Source organism: Lotus japonicus, chromosome 2, assembly GCF_012489685.1.
Source record: "Lotus japonicus ecotype B-129 chromosome 2, LjGifu_v1.2".
In the NCBI taxonomy this organism is placed as follows: Eukaryota; Viridiplantae; Streptophyta; class Magnoliopsida; order Fabales; family Fabaceae; genus Lotus; species Lotus japonicus.
Window position 1 is genome coordinate 52,363,354 of NC_080042.1, and position 19,670 is coordinate 52,383,023.

The 19,670-nt window shown below is 37.0% G+C and overlaps 1 protein-coding gene across 1 annotated transcript; it reads right to left on the reverse strand.

The window, feature by feature from the left end:
- Positions 1 to 4,063: 4,063 nt before the first annotated feature.
- Positions 4,064 to 18,597, reverse strand: LOC130738285 (single-strand DNA endonuclease 1). Its single transcript, XM_057590244.1, has 14 exons — positions 18,365 to 18,597; positions 18,104 to 18,261; positions 9,834 to 9,895; positions 9,561 to 9,688; positions 8,683 to 8,734; positions 8,471 to 8,543; positions 8,312 to 8,385; positions 7,722 to 7,781; positions 7,487 to 7,580; positions 7,038 to 7,137; positions 6,022 to 6,104; positions 5,524 to 5,624; positions 4,921 to 5,051; positions 4,064 to 4,611 (listed from the first exon to the last, which is right to left on the reverse strand). The coding sequence occupies exons 1-14, from the start codon at positions 18,430 to 18,432 to the stop codon at positions 4,068 to 4,070; spliced, it is 1,728 nt and encodes a 575-aa protein (XP_057446227.1). The 5' UTR covers positions 18,433 to 18,597; the 3' UTR covers positions 4,064 to 4,067.
- Between the last annotated feature and the right edge of the window lie 1,073 nt (positions 18,598 to 19,670).

Genomic DNA, 19,670 nt, shown 5'->3' on the forward strand with positions numbered 1-19,670 from the left:
TCCTGGCCATGCAGCTCGCGCGGGTTCGAATCCCAGAGACCTCTGACTTTTTGCATAAATTTTGAATTTAAATTCGAATTAATGGCTAAAAAATTACCACCAGGAGGATTTGAACCTGTACCACTCAGAGCATAGTGCTTTTCCATTGAACTAGCTCACTATATTAGAATATTTTTGAACATTAATAATTTATATGTTTGGAAATATATCTCACAAATTTTTTTTTGGGGCCCCTTCTTTTTGGAGGCCCTGGGCTGTGGGCCTGCTTGCACAGGCCCAAGGCCGGCCCTGGTGACCGACTAATAAGTTTTTTTTCATAAGCATTAAGAATTGAACTATCAACCACTTATTTACGGGATAAAGTACTCAATGTCCAACACTTGATTCTAGCATATATGATTCAACATAACATATTTAGTTTGATCCACTTATCCTACTAGGCGTGTATTAGGTTGGATCATATATCGCAAACTCTCGTACAAGTACAACAATTAAAATAAATAAAATTATCACATTAGTTCTTAAAATATAAAATTATACAGTTGAAAGGTTTTATTGTTAGTTAAATTTAGTAAAACTCCTAGGCTCGTTTAACTTTTGAGGGAGTTTTTTTTTTGGACAATTGCATTGCAATCCTCTGTCATCATAATTGTTTCATTCACCTCACTTAATTTTCTCCTTCCAGATACAATATCATTCATGAACTTTGCATAGGTAGGCATTTTCTCTAAGACTTTAGAAAAAGGAATATTGATTTGCAATTTTTTGAAAACCTCTAGGAACTTTGAAAATTGTTTGTCCCGATTTTTCATCACTAAGGCCTTAAGAAATGGTACCTTGCAAGTTATTTTTCCAGGAGAAGAATCATTACGCTCTTTGTTTTTCATAGCTTCCTCACTTTTTGTTTACTCTTTTTCTTTCTCAACCACTTTCTCAGTTTCATCACTCTTCTTTTCAACTAACTCTTCAATTTCATTTAAAGTTTTGTCACTCCTAAGAGTGACAGCAGAACAATTTTCAGATTTAGAGTCTGTAGAATTAATGAGAGTGTCACTAGGGAACGCGTACTTGGGAACCTTTCAGCAATGACCTTGGCATTTGGCCAACTTGAGTCTCCAAATTTTTTATGGAGGCCTCATGATTTTTCAAGCTGGTCCTGGTATCATTTGAACCTCTCGCATGTTTCATAGAGATTCTCAGAGTCCAGCTGGATGAAGGAATTGATCTCTTGCTTCAACTTCCTTATGCGGTTGTAAGAAAAGAACTTAGCTGCGAATTTCTCAGCTAAATCGTCCCAAAAAATAATACTCCTTAGTGGTTGTGTTCCCAACCATTCTTCAGCAGCATCCCTGAGAGAAAAAAAAATAACATTAACCTGATAGTGTCCACGTTGACATTCCTTCTCAGTGTGGAGCAGTGTCTGGTAAAGCGCTCCAAGTCTACATGGACGTCCTCATTTGCACTCCCACTGAACTAATGTTGACTGACCAAAGTAATGAAGTGTGGTGAGATTTGGAAGTCTAGAGGAGCATTCTGAGGTATGACAATGCTCCCCTCAAAGTTGTAGTCCACACGAGGTGCAGTGATATCCCTCAAGGACCTTTGAGCCTCCTACTCTTCTTGAATTTGCCTATCTCTTTTAGTCTGGGTAGTGATCTCAGCACGAAGCCTTGATTCCATCTCAGCTGGTGTCTCATTGGCGGCCATGTTAATAGCCTGAGTGCATCTCCTCTGTTGTGCAAGTCTGTAATGAAAACTACGGTCAATGTCTGGATCAAATAGTAATGACTTAGGATCAACTTAAACCTCGCATAATTTAACAAACAGTTAATAGCACCTATTCACTCAGCAAAGATTCAAGCAAGTAAGTAACAAAAATTCTAAACAAACATAATGCAATAATGTTTGATAAAGCTCAACTAGCCCCGGCAACGGCACCAAAAACTTGATAGCCAACCCGCAAGCGTACGGATTGTCCGAAGTAATATAAAGATATTGAACCGCAGATATAGTTGTTTATCAAATTGTTCAAGGAATTTAGTGTTCAGAATTGTAAAAGGAAAAAGCAATATAAGTTTGAAGTTTTGTTGTGTGTAAAAACACTTGTAATTAAAAGCTAGAATTGTAATTCAGAAAAAGAAGTACATGGGAAAAGTTCTACTTAGTCTAATTATGTTTATCACAATCAAGTCCTTATATGAATTTTAGAACCCATTCCATGATGTTTTAGCATCTACCTTTACTTGTTAATACCTAAATCAAATAAACCATTCAATCTCATTTCTCAAACCTAATGCCTTAATGCTTAGTTAATTCAATTGAAGAATTACAAGTTCAAACCAACACAATAAGTTTCTACCCTTATACCTACGTGATAGAAAACAAATCTATGTAATCTCAGGTCCCTTAATAACTATTGTTGTGCAAGAAGAAAGCAAAATACACCTGTATGCGCAATTAAGAGAATATTGAAACAAGGAAGAAAAACATAGAAAGGAAGGGGAAAACAGGTTGTAACTTTGGCTAAGGTACAATGTAAGGTAGGATATAGAACAAAAGGGAAAACACAAAGGGCTTATAACATACTAGTGAGTGATTTTTATCAAACTTTAAAACCTGAGCAAACTTTACAAACCATAGGGACTTTTTTTTTTCTTCGATTTTTCTTTTTCTTTTCAGCATTTTTTTTTCTCTTTCTTTTGTCAAAGACACATGCCTTTTTGTTTCACAATTTCCAGCACACATTAAGAAGAAAGTTCCTTTCCTTTTTTTTTTCTGCTCAATCCACACATAGATCACTCAACAATTTTAGATTTATCAACACTTAGGACCAAGAAAATATTCTTTTAGGCTCAATTTGGGCAACTAAGGGAACATTGATAATCCGAACTCTGAAAGCCAACAAAGATTCCTACTAGTCTCTTTAAGGAACAAGTATCACAAAGAGTTAACCGATATGTAATTCAAAACAGATTCAACCATGTGCAAGCATGTTAGGAATGAACATTTAAACTCTCAGCACTCAATAAAACAATAGGGTATTGAAGTGAAGCCCTTGAGTGAACTTATGTGAGAGTTGTAGATATGAGGTTCATTCACCAAATCTGCCTTAATTTAGAATGATTTTTGGTTCTCATCATTCAATACCCTTTCAACAAAAACAAAAAACACATGTATGTATACTAAATTCAATTTTTAATTACTTTTGTACACTAACAAAAGAGTTAAAACACGTCAATACATAATTGACTTTTTGAACATACACCGACACTTATAATCGAGTCTTTTAAATGATACTTTTAAAAATAAGTTTGAGATTATATTTTGCACCTCAACTTTTTCGCAAACCTCGTCATTTATCTTCTATATTCAATTAAGTAATATGTTTTCAATAGATAATTTGATTAATTAACATTTTGATCTCATTACTTCTTTGGTAATTTATAACATTGGTCAAATAAATGATAATTTTATATTTATGTATAATATTATTCTTAGAAAAAGTGCAAGTTTTATTGATATTAACAAATGAAAAAACGACTTTTCCGATGTAAAAAAAAAAACAAATGAAAAAACGTAAAAAAAAAACAAGTAAAAATACAATTGCAACTTCTGTACGACAAAATTGTAAGTAACAAAAATTCTAAACAAACATAATGCAATAATGTTTGATAAAGCTCAACTAGCCCCGGCAACGGCACCAAAAACTTGATAGCCAACCCGCAAGCGTACGGATTGTCCGAAGTAATATAAAGATATTGAACCGCAGATATAGTTGTTTATCAAATTGTTCAAGGAATTTAGTGTTCAGAATTGTAAAAGGAAAAAGCAATATAAGTTTGAAGTTTTGTTGTGTGTAAAAACACTTGTAATTAAAAGCTAGAATTGTAATTCAGAAAAAGAAGTACATGGGAAAAGTTCTACTTAGTCTAATTATGTTTATCACAATCAAGTCCTTAGTCTTATTTTATGTAAAACAACTTTCTTATCATTATAAAATTTAAGAATTTTTACTAATACAACTAAAGACTTGCTTCATATTACACACACAAGGCTCTGTTCGTTGTTCAATGGATTTCATTTCTAATACTTGCTAAGAACAATCTCAGCTCTTTTGCTTTCTCCTTGTGTTCAGGTGACATATCATTCTCTGAATCACTCAAGTTAATCACTTCCATACGTTTGTCACTTGACTGTTCACATTTTAAGGAGGTTAGGGATGATTGCTTAGCCTTAGGGGGAGAAGGGCTGAGAAGATCTATGATCTCACTTTTATTAATACTGGAAACAGCTTCATTGCTAGATTTGTTGCTGATATTCTGAACTGATAATTCACAGTGTTCTAAGTCATGTGATAGGTAAAAATCTGCAGTATCCAGATCAGGTTCAGCCATAGAAGTGGTAACTCCTGATATGCTTCCAGAAGAATTAGAGGCATTGAGGTTGGCTTGGTCTCCCGAATTGATATCTAGCAACAAATTCTGCAGCTTTAGATCAAGCTCCGCAACAGAAGCTGAAGTTTCCTTTTTCTTTGATCTTCTGTTCTTGATATTTTGCTTCTTCCGTTGAGCTTTTTTCTCCTCAAACTCTAAAATCTTCTCAGGACAGGCACTGTAGATGATTATAATGAGACAATAATGGCAACATTAATGTCAGAGATGACAAAATTTTGATGTACTGGCAGTCAAATTGCTGGAACTTATTGACAATGATGCTAAGGTTGTAAAATAGGAAGTAGAATGTCTGAGCCATAGTAGTTTTAAAATATATCATGGAACATTATTGCTCAAGAAGTTTAATAAAAAATGCATTAATTGTAATAGGCAAAAATAACCAAAAAATAAATTGACAAGAATCAGATGTCTCTTTTCCGTGATTAAAGGAATAAAGCAAGATCATCAATTAAACAATTTGTATTACCTTTCTATAAGATCTGCCGGTACTATTGAAGTTTCAAGTCCATCCATGTCTTTCCAGGTAACCTCATAGCATTCTTTCCCTTGAACTTTTCGGCTCTTAACGATTTCTGACACAGGACACTTCACAGGGATCTGCGAAAGGATATATTATACATGATGTAAGGGATATACATTTTGGTTCAAAATATGGAGACCATACATACAGTTCATATTCATGAATATGATAAAACCAAAGACATTATTTATCTTTATGACTGACAGATTTACTAGAGTTTGTAGATGATTTATATACTGAATATGGTAGAACGTTATGACCACATACGAATGACAGAACAATTGTTAAACGGGATTTGGGTTTTGGGAAGGAGAGGCTGGAGAATATTCTATTTAGTTTCAGCTTTGGTCCAAAAGGCGGTATCCCTGTTTCCTATTTCATTGCCCAAATATAAAATAAGCAGCATACTGACATAATGAGATGTACAGCGCTGATCGTACTTCATGAACATGTTTTGAGTAAAAGTCTGATACCAAAATGCGATGGGATTCTAAGCATGGCAGCAGTCATTTTTCAGTTTAAAGGTTTAGTGGAAAGGGTTAGCAGTACCTCATGTAAAGGGAGGTTCAAGCCAAGATCAGATGAAGTTAATCGCAGATTTGCAAATCTTCGTAAATCTCTTTCAGCTATACTTGGAAGGATATACCCATCTATTTCATGAAATTTCAATCAGCATCACAAATCACAAAATCACTAATATTCCAGCCCAGAAGAGACTCAGCATGATTTTTTATTTCAAACTTCAAAGAATTCTGGGTTAGATAAGAAGTCAATAGTATTTCACTACATGAGCAAATAACAAACAATCCGTAACTAATAGCCGGTTGGGATACGGACTTTTTGAAGCTTATTGGAGCCTAACTGCTCGAAAAAGCGCTAGATAAGCTCCAATAAGTGCTCTTTGATTTGCATCAGAACAGGTTATAAAGTACTAAAGTCGTGCACCCCAGCCAGTCCAAACCAAAAATACAATAAGATTAAGACATTTCAGTAGAACAAATGGCTCAATCACCTATATGAGTATGTATGTCAAAATAGATGACGAACCTGTTCTATCTGAAGGCCATTCAAAGAATTCAGCACATATCTGCTGGAGTTGAATACGTTGAAAAGGATAGTTAGCAAGAGCCCTGTAGAGATGAGTCAAACTTTAGGTAGTTGATAACAATGTGGTACCATTTATGATTCTGATCTAATTCCTTGGACTGTACAAGATAAAAAATTCCAATTAGGAACCCTAGAAGCTAAATTAAATGTTAGCTGTTGATAACAATGTGGTACCATTTATGATTTGATCTAATTCCTTGAACTGCACAAGATATAAAATTCCAATTAGGAACCCTAGAAGCTAAATTAAATGTTAGCTAAATGATAACAGTAACTGCTACAGAACGACTGCATATCAGTTTTCAAAAGATTGAAGTGTATACATAATCATTAATCATTATTAAGAACATTTAGAGTTCAGTTGAGGCTTAACTATACGCCAAGAGCTAACTCAGGGGTGAGGTTTGCTCTACCCTTTATAAATACGTATATGGTCATGTCTCTAGTCAATGTGGGACTTCTCAACAAGAACTATAGCAGATGTACATTACCTTTCTCAGTTTAAAAAAGCATGAGAATAGGATGAGAAAAATATTCAATTCCAGAGGTCAATGGACTCAGTTTTCATATGTTCTGATTTGTGAGTATACTGAACGAATATATTTCAATCAATGCTGAGTAAATATTTAGACGATAGACATCCCTCACAATTTAAATGATTACAGAACAGTAGAGGCTTGTTTGATAAAAGTCTAATCCTAGAGAGTAGGCATTACCCCCCCACCCAAGGAAAAATATATTAGGAATTTTTTTTTTGAATCAACATCCCCTCATCAACAAATGTATAACCCATCAACAGTCAACAGTAAGATAACTGAGTATTCAGTTTTGATAGTTTCCATAGGCGTGTGAAAAAAATTACCAGAGTATTGTGATATAATATGAAAAACAGTAAAACCCACTGAAACATGAAGGAAAGGAAACGGAAACAATGAACTGAATAAAGATAAGCCAACCTGTGCACAACATCTGAATCTGCTGAGTGGCATTTTGGTTTCATATAAGCATTAATCACTTCTAAAACCTTCTCATCCCGATGTAAATTATTCCCTCCTCCTGCATAGACAAAAGATAGAAACAAAGTTATAAAGTTCCGCAGATGACTGACAAACTTCCATTTGACATAAGAAAATATTAACTGCAAGTCAACATTAGTATGTTGATGCAGTCGACAAATTGCAGAATACATAAGCATAAAAGTCAAAACATTCCATCAATAGTTTAAGAAATATATATTATATTGGGCCTAACTGTCTGTCACATATCACTGCTTTAAAAGTTACATTCATATGGTCAGTAATCAGTTAGTTAATTAGTTAATTTGGTGTAAAATATAAGTCTTGGCAAAACTAACAGTCATATAACATTAAGATAATGGAATTAGAATGCAATATAGAAGGTATACCTCTTCTCTTTTTTACCCATCCAAGTCCTTCTGATGCAATTTTTTTAAGAATAAATTCATCCCCAATTGATTTGACAATCTGACAAGCTGACTCCTACAACCATGGGAAAAAAATTGAGCAAAAAATAAGTACCCATATAACATGTGTTTTTTTGGGTAAGCACCCATATACATGTAATCTCAAGTTCTGCTGTGAACAGTAATATGACCGTGAAGAACAAGATTCACGGCTTACCGGACCCAAACCATGAACTCCTTGATAATAGTCGCTGCCAAGAAGTAAGGAGAGAGCAATCTGAAGATCACAGGTTACACAGTCACTGATTTTCACCAGAAAAAGAACCCAATAAATATGCTTGAATGGAAGTTTACCTCATCAATAGATATTTTGCTTTTGAAAAAAAAATAATAAATATGCTTGAATGGACATATATACAGGATTGGAAGTTTACCTTAATAAGATGAAAATGACACTAATTTCAATACAAGCCATCAAAGTGAGTGAGGGCATAAATGCATGCACACTTCTATATTCAATGCAAAACAATGAAAACCATATCCAAGGAAAACAACGAAAGACCAATTAGGCTTCCTTTACAGGGTAACATGCTTCTAGGCTGCCCATGATGACCTGAACTGGAAAGTTAAAATTAACCTATCGTTCATAGATCTAACTTTCTCTTTTGGGTATTGACATGAATAAACCAAGCTGAATTTGCATTAAACAACACAGAGCAATGATAGATCATACTCAAAAAGAAAAAGAGAAAGAAAGCAAGCATTTTGATTCTGAAGTATATGTAGAAAAGTCAATCAAATATTTACCAATGAGTCCCTTCCAAATCCAAGTTTTCTTTCAATGTCAGCCATCTCATAACAAACCGCATATCCACCATCTCCTAATAAAAAATCCATATAAGTTGTTTGAAAACATACTTAATACAAAACAAATACCATCAATAATAAAAATGGTGACCAACTCACCAAGGCAGATATCCCTATACACCGTTCTTGCACCAAAGAGGAATATGTCTGAATCTAAACTGAAACATCCATCCTACCAAATTTATTAACAGAGAACGAAAAAAAAAAAGATGATAGGTTAGCTAACAGCAATAGCATAAGTTTCCCATGAATATCAGATAATAACTAAGTGCAAAAAAGTTTGAAGTCAGATAAATACACATAGGTCTTACACATAATAATTCAAGGTTCAACAAAGCACACTGAGCTTCAGCTTCTTCAATCCTGAATTTTGGAAAAGAGAAAAACACTATTAGTTCAAAGTCCTGCAGAGAGCCTTTATATTTATAATCCAGCAATGTAACATTTTCAATCAACTATAAAAAGAACACAATGTAGGCAAGAAGATAATTTTCATTTCTAAATATGCGTATTGAACCTCAGCAACAAGACATCAACAAAATTTTCAAAGATTTTATACTAGCATACTGCATAGTGCATACCACAGAATGTCTAGCACCTTGCATCTCTTATAGTAAATCAGTGCTCTCATATATTCCCCTATATTAAAAGGAAACTAGTCCAACCGACAATTATTTGGCGAACAATATGGTAAGAGCAAAAAAAATTCTTCTTAAACTATTATCATCAATTTACAAACAATTTTTTATTTTTTTATTCAAGTAAGATATATGTTTATATCAATCATCACAAGCCATAACATGAGAGCATTATGTCATAAACCAATAACCAATTGTCCCAATAGCTTAGTTGTTAGGTAAATGACACATGAATAGTTTTATATATTAATATGATATTCCTCACACGCCCCCTCACCCAAGAGCCCATTGACCTTGAAGCATGGACAAATGCACAGGCGCAACTACCTTGTGCTGAAGTTCAACTTTTTATTAGAATAATGGGGGCAACAAGGTCAAGGACTGAACTATAGACCAATTGGTCAAAGAGACTTAGATACCAAGTCCAAGTTATGTACCAATTATTCCAAAAGTTCAGGTTGATGGGTAAAGGACACCTGAACGATTTTATATCATATTTTTAACACATTCTTTAAAGCAATCACTGAATCTTAACCTCAAAAAAACATTACCCATTCAAACAAGATATGCCAAGAGCCATCCCCAAGGCTTTAGCCTCTTTTATCATGCAAGAAAACTCAGACCCCATGTTTCTCCGTAATGATGTCACTTTTGGTAAGTTAGTTTCATCTTGCATTACCTGCATGATTATTATTATTATTGGCTAACTATAGTTATGACAAAAGAAAGCACAAAAAACTAAAGACAATATGTCAAGGTGTGGAAGAAGTATAAAGCATATTTGAGAGACAGCAAAAGAAAATAAATATGAGAGAATTACCAACCTCCTTTCCAACATTTAAGCGACGCCTATAAGTTGATAATTTAATGGCTGGAATTGATCCATCTACCATACATTAAAGGTTACATATCAGGAACGATATAAATGAATAATGTAAACGCAAGCACATAAAAAGCAAATTAGAGGAACGAATGGCATTAAAAACACCATAATGAAGTCAATAAGAAAGATCCAAACTATCCCCTATAAATAAGGTGCCCTAAGTCAATGACATAAATAGAAATTTCCAATTAATTAGATACATGGGGCCAGCATAGGCCATCATGCCATGCACCCTGCTCCCAGGTAACTTGGGCAGATAGGGTTTTAACTTAGTGCATGTTGATATTTGGGGTCCCTATAGTGCTCCTTCAGTTACTGGTTTTAGATTCTTCTTGACTATTGTTGATGATAAGTCAAGATTCACATGGGTAAGACTCATGAAAGCAAAATCAGAAACTAGGGCTAGTCAGTTTTTTATTTCCTTCATTCAAACACAATTTCAAAAACAGATAATAGTCATTAGATCTGATAATGGTGTTTAATTGTCTATGCCTGATTTTACTATTCCAAAGGCATTATACATCAATTGTCATGTGTTCAAACCCTTCAACAAAATGGGGTGATTGAGAGGAAACATCAACAAAGCTAGATTACTCATGTTTCATTCTCAACTTCCTATTCCTTTTTGGTCCTTCGCTATTTTACATGCTGTTCATCTCATAAATATTTTACCTTCTAAAAAACTTAATTCCAGTTCTCCTTTTTCTATCGTACATCAAAGAAATCCTGATTTACAATCTCTAAGAATCTTTGGTTCTTTGTGTTATGCCACTACCAGTCATGCACATGGAACCAAGTTTCAGTCTAGAGCTAGGAAGTGTGTTCTTTTGGGTTTCGAAGAAGGAACAAAGGGATATCAATAGCTTGATCTGCATACCAGGGAAACTTTTCTTTCAGGCATGTGATTTTTTTGAAAATGTGTTTCCTTTCAACTTACTTGCTAGCATTCCTACTGTTGAATATTATTATTAAGATTTAGTTTAGAAATAGAGATATGGTTCAAATTTAAGTTTCTATTATAGATTAGTATCTTTTAGATTATATCTTTTAGATTTAGATAGATATAGTTTTGATATCTTTTAACATCTATATATATTGTACAAGTTTATCAATGAATAAGACACAAGAAATATTTTATCAGATTTAACATGGTATCAGAGCCCTAGTTTTCCCTTGAGCGTTCTTTTTTTTTTTTCTGGTTCTGGGTTACAGCCGCAAGTGCTGCTGATCCATATTTTTCAAGCTTGTCAAGTGACGACACAGCCACCCGGAATCAAGCCAGAGGCCGCCGATCCACCATCTGCCGGAGTACCGCCGCCAAACAGACCTCCACGCGCCTTCACGCGCCGCCACACTTCCGCAGGTTCACCGGCGCGTGGGATCCACGCGCGGCCTTACAGCCAGTTTTCCGGCGCCGTTCTGCCACGGTTGTGACCGGCCGGCCTTCCTCTTTCCGTTTTGGCCACTTTTGGTTTGTGGGTCTTCTGTTTTGACCCTGTTTGGACGTTCTTTGTGCCGTCTCCCATCGTTAGTCAGGTTTGGTTTCTTTTAGGTGCTCTATTTTGCACCTGTTTGGTTTGGTTTGGTTTAGGTGCTCTGTTTTGACCCTGTTTAGACGTCCTCTTTGACGTCTCTCATCGTTTGCCCAATTTTGTTTATTGGTGCTTTGTCTTTTTGGTATTTTATTCCTCTTTTCCTCATGGCTGAAGAGAAGAAGAGTTTGGTGTCTTATGCTTTTTCCGGATCTCCTAAAATTACCTCGGAAAAGCTTGATGGGAAGAACTATTTGAGTTGGCGTGATGCTGTTGACATTTGGTTTGTTGGTCAGGGATTATCTGACCATCTTTCTACCAAGGTTTCTGACATTGATGCTACTAAAAGAGACGATTGGAAGAAAGTTGATGCTCAGCTTGTATCCTTGTTATGGCAGTCGATTGAACCGAGTTTGATGCTTCACTTTCGCACTTACAAAACTTGTTACGACATCTGGAAGACAGCTGAAACCTTTTATGCTAATGATGTTCAGAGGCTTTATGAGACATCTCGAGGTATATCATCTCTTCATATGACAGATACAGATCTGCCATCCTATCTGAAGAAGGCTCAATCTCTTTGTGATGAAGTCAAACTGATGTTGGAAAAGGATGATGTAAAGGAAATGAAAAAGAAAATTGATAATCTGCTCATGGTACTTGTTCTCCATGGCCTCCATAAAGACTATGAATCTATTCGGAATCAAACTTTGACAAATCCTGGTATCCCTACTGTTGCCGAGCTTATTGGTCGTTTGATTAGGGTTCCGCCACCAGAGATTGATTCTCACACAGCTTCTGAGTCATCTGTTTTGGCCTCTAACTCCTTTGGTCGAGGTCGGGGTCGAGGTCGAGGTCGTGGAGGCAGAGATGGAGGTAGAGATGGAGGTCGTGGTAGAGGAAGAGGCAATCTTCATTGTTCCTATTGCGATAGGGACGGCCACACTCAGGATCGTTGCTACCACATAGTTGGGTTTCCTAACAAAACTGCCACTGCTGCTCAATCTTCGGTACATGCTACTGAACAAAAGCTCGAATCTGAGGAACATCGTCTTTCTCCTAGTGAATACAAGGAATTTCTTCAACTTAAGGCAGCTCAACAATCCTCTTCCTCAGCCACCGTAGCGCATGCTGGTAATTCTACCCTTTGTTTCTCTCAATCTGCAGGATCGTGGATTTTAGATTCCGGTGCTTCTGATCATATGGCTGGTAATCCTTCCCTTTTCAATAATTTGACACCTCCTAAAGCACCTCATAGTGTTACTCTTGCTGATGGATCTAAAGCACAAGTCATGGGCATTGGTCAAGCTTCACCCCTTTCCTCTTTGTCCTTAGATTCAGTCTTATTTGTACCCGGTTCCCCTTTTAATTTAATTTCCATAAGTCGACTTACTCGTAGTTTGAATTGTTCGATAACCTTTGTTTCTGATTCTTTTCTTATACAGGACCGGAGTACAGGGAAGACGATTGGAGTTGGATATGAATCACGTGGTCTCTATTACATGCAACCTCATCTATCAACACTATGCGCAGTCTTTGAGTCTCCTGATCTTTTACATCGTCGGTTGGGTCACCCAAGTCTTGAAAGGTTGAAGCAAATGGTTCCGAAGCTTTCTCATTTGAAGACATTGGAGTGTGAGTCATGTCAACTTGGAAAACATGTTAGGGCATCCTTTCCATCTAGTATTAGTCGTCCTGCAGTATCACCGTTTGACCTCGTTCATTCTGATGTATGGGGTCCAAGTCGTGTTCCGTCAGTTTTAGGATTTAAGTATTATGTTACCTTTATTGATGACTTTTCAAGATGTACTTGGTTATTTTTAATGAAAGATCGTTCTGAGTTATTTGAAGTTTTTAAGACCTTTTGTTTTGAGATTAAGAATCAATTTGGCAAGACTCTTCGAGCTTTACGCAGCGATAATGCAAAAGAATATTTTTCAGCGCAGTTTACTTCATTCATGGCATCTCATGGCATCATTCATCAGTCCAGTTGCCCTCATACACCACAACAAAATGGTGTGGCTGAACGTAAGCATCGTCATTTGGTAGACACAGCTCGAACTTTATTAATAACTGCTAAAGTACCATTGAAGTTTTGGAGTGATGCTATTCTTACAGCATGTTATTTAATCAATCGCATGCCATCTGTTGTTCTTGGTAATAAGGCCCCTCACAGTATTTTGCATCCTCAAGCCACTCTTTATGTTGTTCCTCCCCGGGTGTTTGGCTCTACTTGCTTTGTTCATAATCTTTCCCCTGGATGTGACAAGATGACTGCACGAGCTATTAAATGTATATTTCTTGGGTACTCTCGCTGTCAGAAGGGATACCGGTGTTACTCACCCACTACACACCGCTTCTATGTGAGTGCGGATGTTACTTTCTTTGAGGATAAACCATTCTTTGACTCAGCATCCGACGTGGCTTCGCCGGACTTTATTGACCCTGTTATTCATTCCCCGGTATTACCTGTGCCACTCATTGACTCACGACGTTTTGGTATTACTTATGAGCGACGACGATCAAACACATCAGGGCCTTCTTCTACAGTTGAGACTTGTGATTCAGCTCCAACTCCAACATCTCCTCCTGCTGCGGTCCTCCCTGATTCTCTTGATGATCAACCTATTGCTCTTCGTAAAGGTAATCGTTCCACCCTTAATCCTCATCCTATTTATAACTTTCTCAGTTATCACAGAATATCACCTTCCTATTGTTCCTTTGTGTCTGCCTTGTCTTCTGTTACTGTACCTAAAACTGTTCAAGAAGCACTTTCTCATCCTGGATGGAGACAAGCTATGATTGATGAGATGACTGCCTTGGAGGCCAATCATACGTGGACACTTCTTCCACTTCCTCATGGTAAATCTACAGTTGGATGTCGATGGGTCTTTACCATTAAGGTTGGCCCTGATGGACAAGTGGACCGCTTAAAGGCCCGACTTGTTGCTAAAGGGTACACTCAGATCTATGGTCTGGATTATGGTGATACTTTCTCTCCCGTTGCTAAGATGGCATCTGTTCGTTTATTTATAGCCATTGCTGCCATTCGCCATTGGCCGTTGTATCAACTTGATATTAAGAATGCTTTCTTACATGGTGATTTGGAGGAGGAGATTTATATGGAGCAACCACCTGGGTTTGTTGCTCAGGGGGAGTTAGGTAAGGTTTGCCGGTTGAAGAAATCTCTATATGGTTTGAAGCAGTCACCTCGAGCTTGGTTTGGGAAGTTTAGCAAAGTCATTCAAGAGTTTGGCATGATTCGTTGTGAAGCCGATCATTCTGTGTTTCTTAAACGCTCATCATCCAATCAATCAATTTATCTTGTGGTGTATGTGGACGATATTGTCATTACAGGTGATGATCAAAAGGGTATTGAGGAGCTGAAACAACACTTGTTCAAGAACTTTCAAACTAAAGATCTTGGTCAGTTACGATACTTTCTTGGGATTGAGGTGGCACAATCAAAGGTAGGTATTGCTATTTCTCAAAGGAAATATGTTCTTGATATTCTAGAGGAAACTGGAATGCTTGATTGTAAACCTGTTGACACACCTATGGACCCCAATGTGAAGCTTCTTTCTAATCAGGGGGAGCCATATCCTGATCCAGGGAGATATAGAAGGTTAGTTGGGAAGTTGAATTATCTTACAATGACTAGACCTGACATTGCCTTCCCAGTTAGCGTTGTGAGTCAGTTTCTTAATTCACCATGTGATAGTCATTGGAATGCAGTCATTCGGATCCTAAAATACATTAAAGGATCACCTGGAAAGGGGCTTGTCTATACAGACAAGGGTCATACTGATGTCCTTGCATATGCTGATGCAGACTGGGCAGGGGATGTTAGTGATAGAAGATCCACTACAGGTTATTGTGTTCTTATTGGAGGAAATCTAATTTCCTGGAAAAGCAAGAAACAAACAGTAGTAGCAAGGTCTAGTACAGAAGCAGAGTATCGTGCTATGGCTAACGCTACGTGCGAATTGCTTTGGTTAAAGCACTTGCTTCAGGAGTTAAAGTTTTGTGAGTTAGGTCCTATGGAGCTTGCTTGTGATAACCAATCAGCATTGTATCTTTCCTCGAATCCAATTTTTCATGAGAGGACCAAACATATAGAGGTTGACTGTCATTTTATCAGAGAGAAGATCCTCTCAGGTGTCATCAAGACTTCCTATGTTCAATCTAGGGATCAACTTGCAGATATGTTAACCAAGTCTTTACGAGGTCCTAGGATACAATACATATGTAACAAGCTGGATGCATTAGATATTTATGCTCCAGCTTGAGGGGGAGTGTTGAATATTATTATTAAGATTTAGTTTAGAAATAGAGATATGGTTCAAATATAAGTTTCTATTATAGATTAGTATCTTTTAGATTATATCTTTTAGATTTAGATAGATATAGTTTTGATATCTTTTAACATCTATATATATATTGTACAAGTTTATCAATGAATAAGACACAAGAAATATTTTATCAGATTTAACACCTACCACAGAAAATTTTCCTAAACCTTCCCTGCTTACTTCAAATAGTGGACCTCTTTCTAAACCAATAACTGATGACAGTCTCATCACTCCTGCAAATGTCGTACCTCCTTCACCATCACCTGTTTCTTTATCTACCTCACCTCATGTCACTAGACAATCCACCAGAAACAGGACAACACCAAGATATTTACAAGACTGTCATTGTAATTTGTAACATGACCATTCTTCTTCCCTTGCTGCCAATTCATCATCAGGTGTTCTTTATCCTTTGTCTCACTACCTTTCTTATGAAAAATTATCTCCTGCTCACAAATGTTTTGCACTGACTATTACACAAATGACTGAGATCATATACACAAGCTGTCAAACATGACTGCTGGAAGACAGCTATGGGGTCAGGAGATTCAGGTATTGGAACAAACAAATACTTGGGGAACACTACCTGCTGGAAAACAACCCATTGACTATAAGTGGGTTTACAAAATAAAAAGACATGCTGATGGAAGTATAGAGAGGTATAAGGCACGCTTGGTAGCAAAAGAAAGGACTTGATTAGTTTGAGAATTTTTCATCAGTTGTTAAGATCACTACAGTCAGGTTGGTTCTTTCACTTGCTGCTGCCAAGGGATGGTTCTTACATCAATTGGATGTAAACAATGCATTTTTGCATGGAGATTTACAAGAGGATGTCTATATGGTTGTTCCCCCAGGATATAATACAACCTCACTTTGCAAATTGGTGAAAAGTTTGTATGGCCTGAAACAGGCCAGTAGACAATGGAATTGTAAGCTGACTTCTACTCTTTTGTCTTTGGGGTATGTTCAGTCTAAATCAGATTACTCTTTGTTTGTCAAGGCTGTAAATTCCCACATTACAGTTCTTTTAGTGTATGTGGATGACATAGTCCTCTCTGGTGATGATCTGGAAGAAATTCAAGCAGTTAAACAGCTTCTATATCACAAGTTCAGAATAAAGGATCGTGGATCTCTAAAAAAGTTTCTAGGCCTTGAGGTAGCACGATCAAAAGGAGGGATAGTTTAATCACAAATAAAGTATGCTCTGGAGCTCATAGATGATGCAGGATTGTTAGGGTGTAAGCCGCAACAACACCCATGTTACCCGGCTCTAAATATAAGCAAGATCACCATATGAAAATCCAAAGGTATACAGGAGGCTCATAGGCAGACTCCTATATCTCACCAATAGCAGGCCTGAGTTATGCAGTAACTACTTTGAGTCAGTTTCATCTCCATCCTATGCATATGCCTTATGAGGCAGCAATTCAAATATTTAAGATATTTGAAAGGTTGTCCTGCCAAGGGTTGGTTTTTTCCAGCAACCTCAGATTTTAAACTCAAGGTTTTTAGTGATTCAGACTGGGCTTCTTGCCCGGATTCCAATAAATCGGTGACAAGTTACAATGTCTTCTATGGGGAATCACTCATTAGTTGGAAATCCAAGAAGTAGAAGAAAATCTCCAAGTTTTCATCTCAAGTTGAATACCGAGCGCTTGCTACTGCCACTTGTGAGATTCAGTGGATTCTGTTTTATTGAATGATCTTCTATCTTCCGGTTTCTCTCTATTGTGATAATAAATCTGCCAGTCAGATAGATCAGAATCCAACCTTCCACAAGCGGACAAAACACATAGTGATCGACTGCCACTTGATCCGGGACAAGGTTCAAGATGGAACCACTCATTTGTTGGCTATACCATCTGCTGCTCAACTAGCGGATCTACATACTAAAGCACTACATCTCCCTCATTTTAACCTTGTATCGAAGCTTGGCATGCGAGATATCTATGCCTAGCTTGCAGGGGATATTAAGCCTTAAATTAAGAATATTTAGTTACAGCTGACTAAAGTAAAGGTTAATGAGTTAGGAACAAAGTTAGTTTGTAAGAACTTCTGAGTTTACATTCACTATATTTGCTGATGTATATAAGCTAAACATTTCATTGATTGAATACCGATTCGATTCACACTTTTTCCTCATTCAGTTCATGTCATAAAATATTGACACCAGATCACGACATACGGCTCACAATTTGAAATACAATAAGCAAGTTCACAATTTTGCTGCCTATGTTTGAACTAAAAAAAATCAACAAATTTTATAAACTAATTTTTTCATTTCATTTCTAGAACACGGACGAGAAGGGCGAAACTAACAAACAAACCTGCAACGAGGACCACACTGCAATTCAACGCAATGAGTGCTCTGAGTCGATGAAAGAGTCCCCTGAGATGCACTTTCTCCTTCACACACGCGTGCGACTTGCTGACATTATGAAGCTGCACCATCCAGCACGAAAGATCCACGCACACGCGCTTGTTCCTGAGCTCAAAATCCAACACATACCCACGTCAATTCAGCCAAATGGGATCACGATTCAGTGGGAAACAACAATTTTTTTTGAGATATTGTAAAAAAACGTAACTGGAGAAGGTGAAGGGGAACCGTTTTCTTGCATGATTCGAGAACATCCCACAAATTCTTCACACCCATGAGAAGTGTGGAGAATGAAGCGTAGCAGAGAGAGAGAGAGAGAGAGAGAGAGAGAGAGAGAGAGAGAGATTCTTCTACCAGCGAGGGAAAATGATCATTCAGAGGAGAGAGTGAAAGGGAGGGCTTTGAATTTTTGAAATTTGAAACGCGAACCCAAGCTCTGTAATTCTGGAAGCGACGCCGTTTTCAGTTCTATCCTTTTAACTTATTTTTATTTTGGATCAATGTATATATTTCTCATTTACATATTGATTGGTTGGGAGGAAAATGAAAAGAAAGAAAATAAATAGAAGAGCGAACAAAAAAGATGGAACTTAAGTGATTTATATTTATACATTATCCACGTGGTTGCGTAATTCTTTTAATTAATGACTTAAATTCGATAGTGTCAGACCTCCAGAAAAGTACAGAAAAATAGAAGAAAAAACTAGCATTAGTCAATTTCTCTCCACTTTGGAGAGACTACAAAAAGTAGTGGGCCCTACTTGAAGTCTCTCTACCCTTATCCCAATGCAATCTATACTAGATAAAAAGCACAAGTGCTTAAGGACGACAAAAATCCAACGTGGCACTCTCTAAGCAACTCTACATGTGTCAAGCTTCTAGGACCTTCAGATTGGTAAAGTTTAAAAGTCTTACTTTAGCAGAACAAGATTCGTGACCCCTTCTCCACCCATTTTGTGTCCACGGTTTTGCATAATCGCAAATCGTGGAACTTCCTGATTCGTGACCCCTTCTCAACCAAACTCACTCACCACCGCAACTAATTAGCCGTACTATTACCCAAGAGATGAATGATGTTTTCCATGACGTTTCTGAACTTCATTCTAGGAAGGAGAAGTGGAGGATTATGGTCAAGGTTATTCGGATGTGGTATAGCCAAGGGTTTGCAAGTTCGAAGCTGCCTTTGTCGCTGGAGTTGGTCCTCATGGATTCAAAGGTAAGATCCTAATGAATTTTTAATCCATTTTTTGCATTGTTTTGTATGTACTGTTGTAATATAAGTATCCTTATTTGTATGTTATCCAGGGTAGCAAGATCCATGCGACAATACGAAAGACATTGATGTACAAGTTTGACAAGTTATTGGTGGATGGTAACGTATACAGCCTATCGGCGTTTGTTTTAGTGGACAGCACTGGGGAGTACAAAACTACCAGGCATAACTACAAGATCTGCTTCATGTTTAATACTGAAGTTCGGTCTGTGGAGCAATTTCATATGGATGTGTTTCCCTA

Excerpts from the sequence above, each read along its gene's own strand:
- LOC130738285 (XM_057590244.1), bottom strand. The coding sequence starts at position 18,432 with ATGGGTGTGAAGAATTTGTGGGATGTTCTCGAATCATGCAAGAAAACG. Across the intron at positions 9,896-18,103 it reads CAGTGTGGTCCTCGTTGCAG|ATGGATCAATTCCAGCCATT; the intron begins GTTTGTTTGTTA and ends AATGTATGGTAG. Across the intron at positions 7,138-7,486 it reads ATGGGTAAAAAAGAGAAGAG|GAGGAGGGAATAATTTACAT; the intron begins GTATACCTTCTA and ends TTGTCTATGCAG.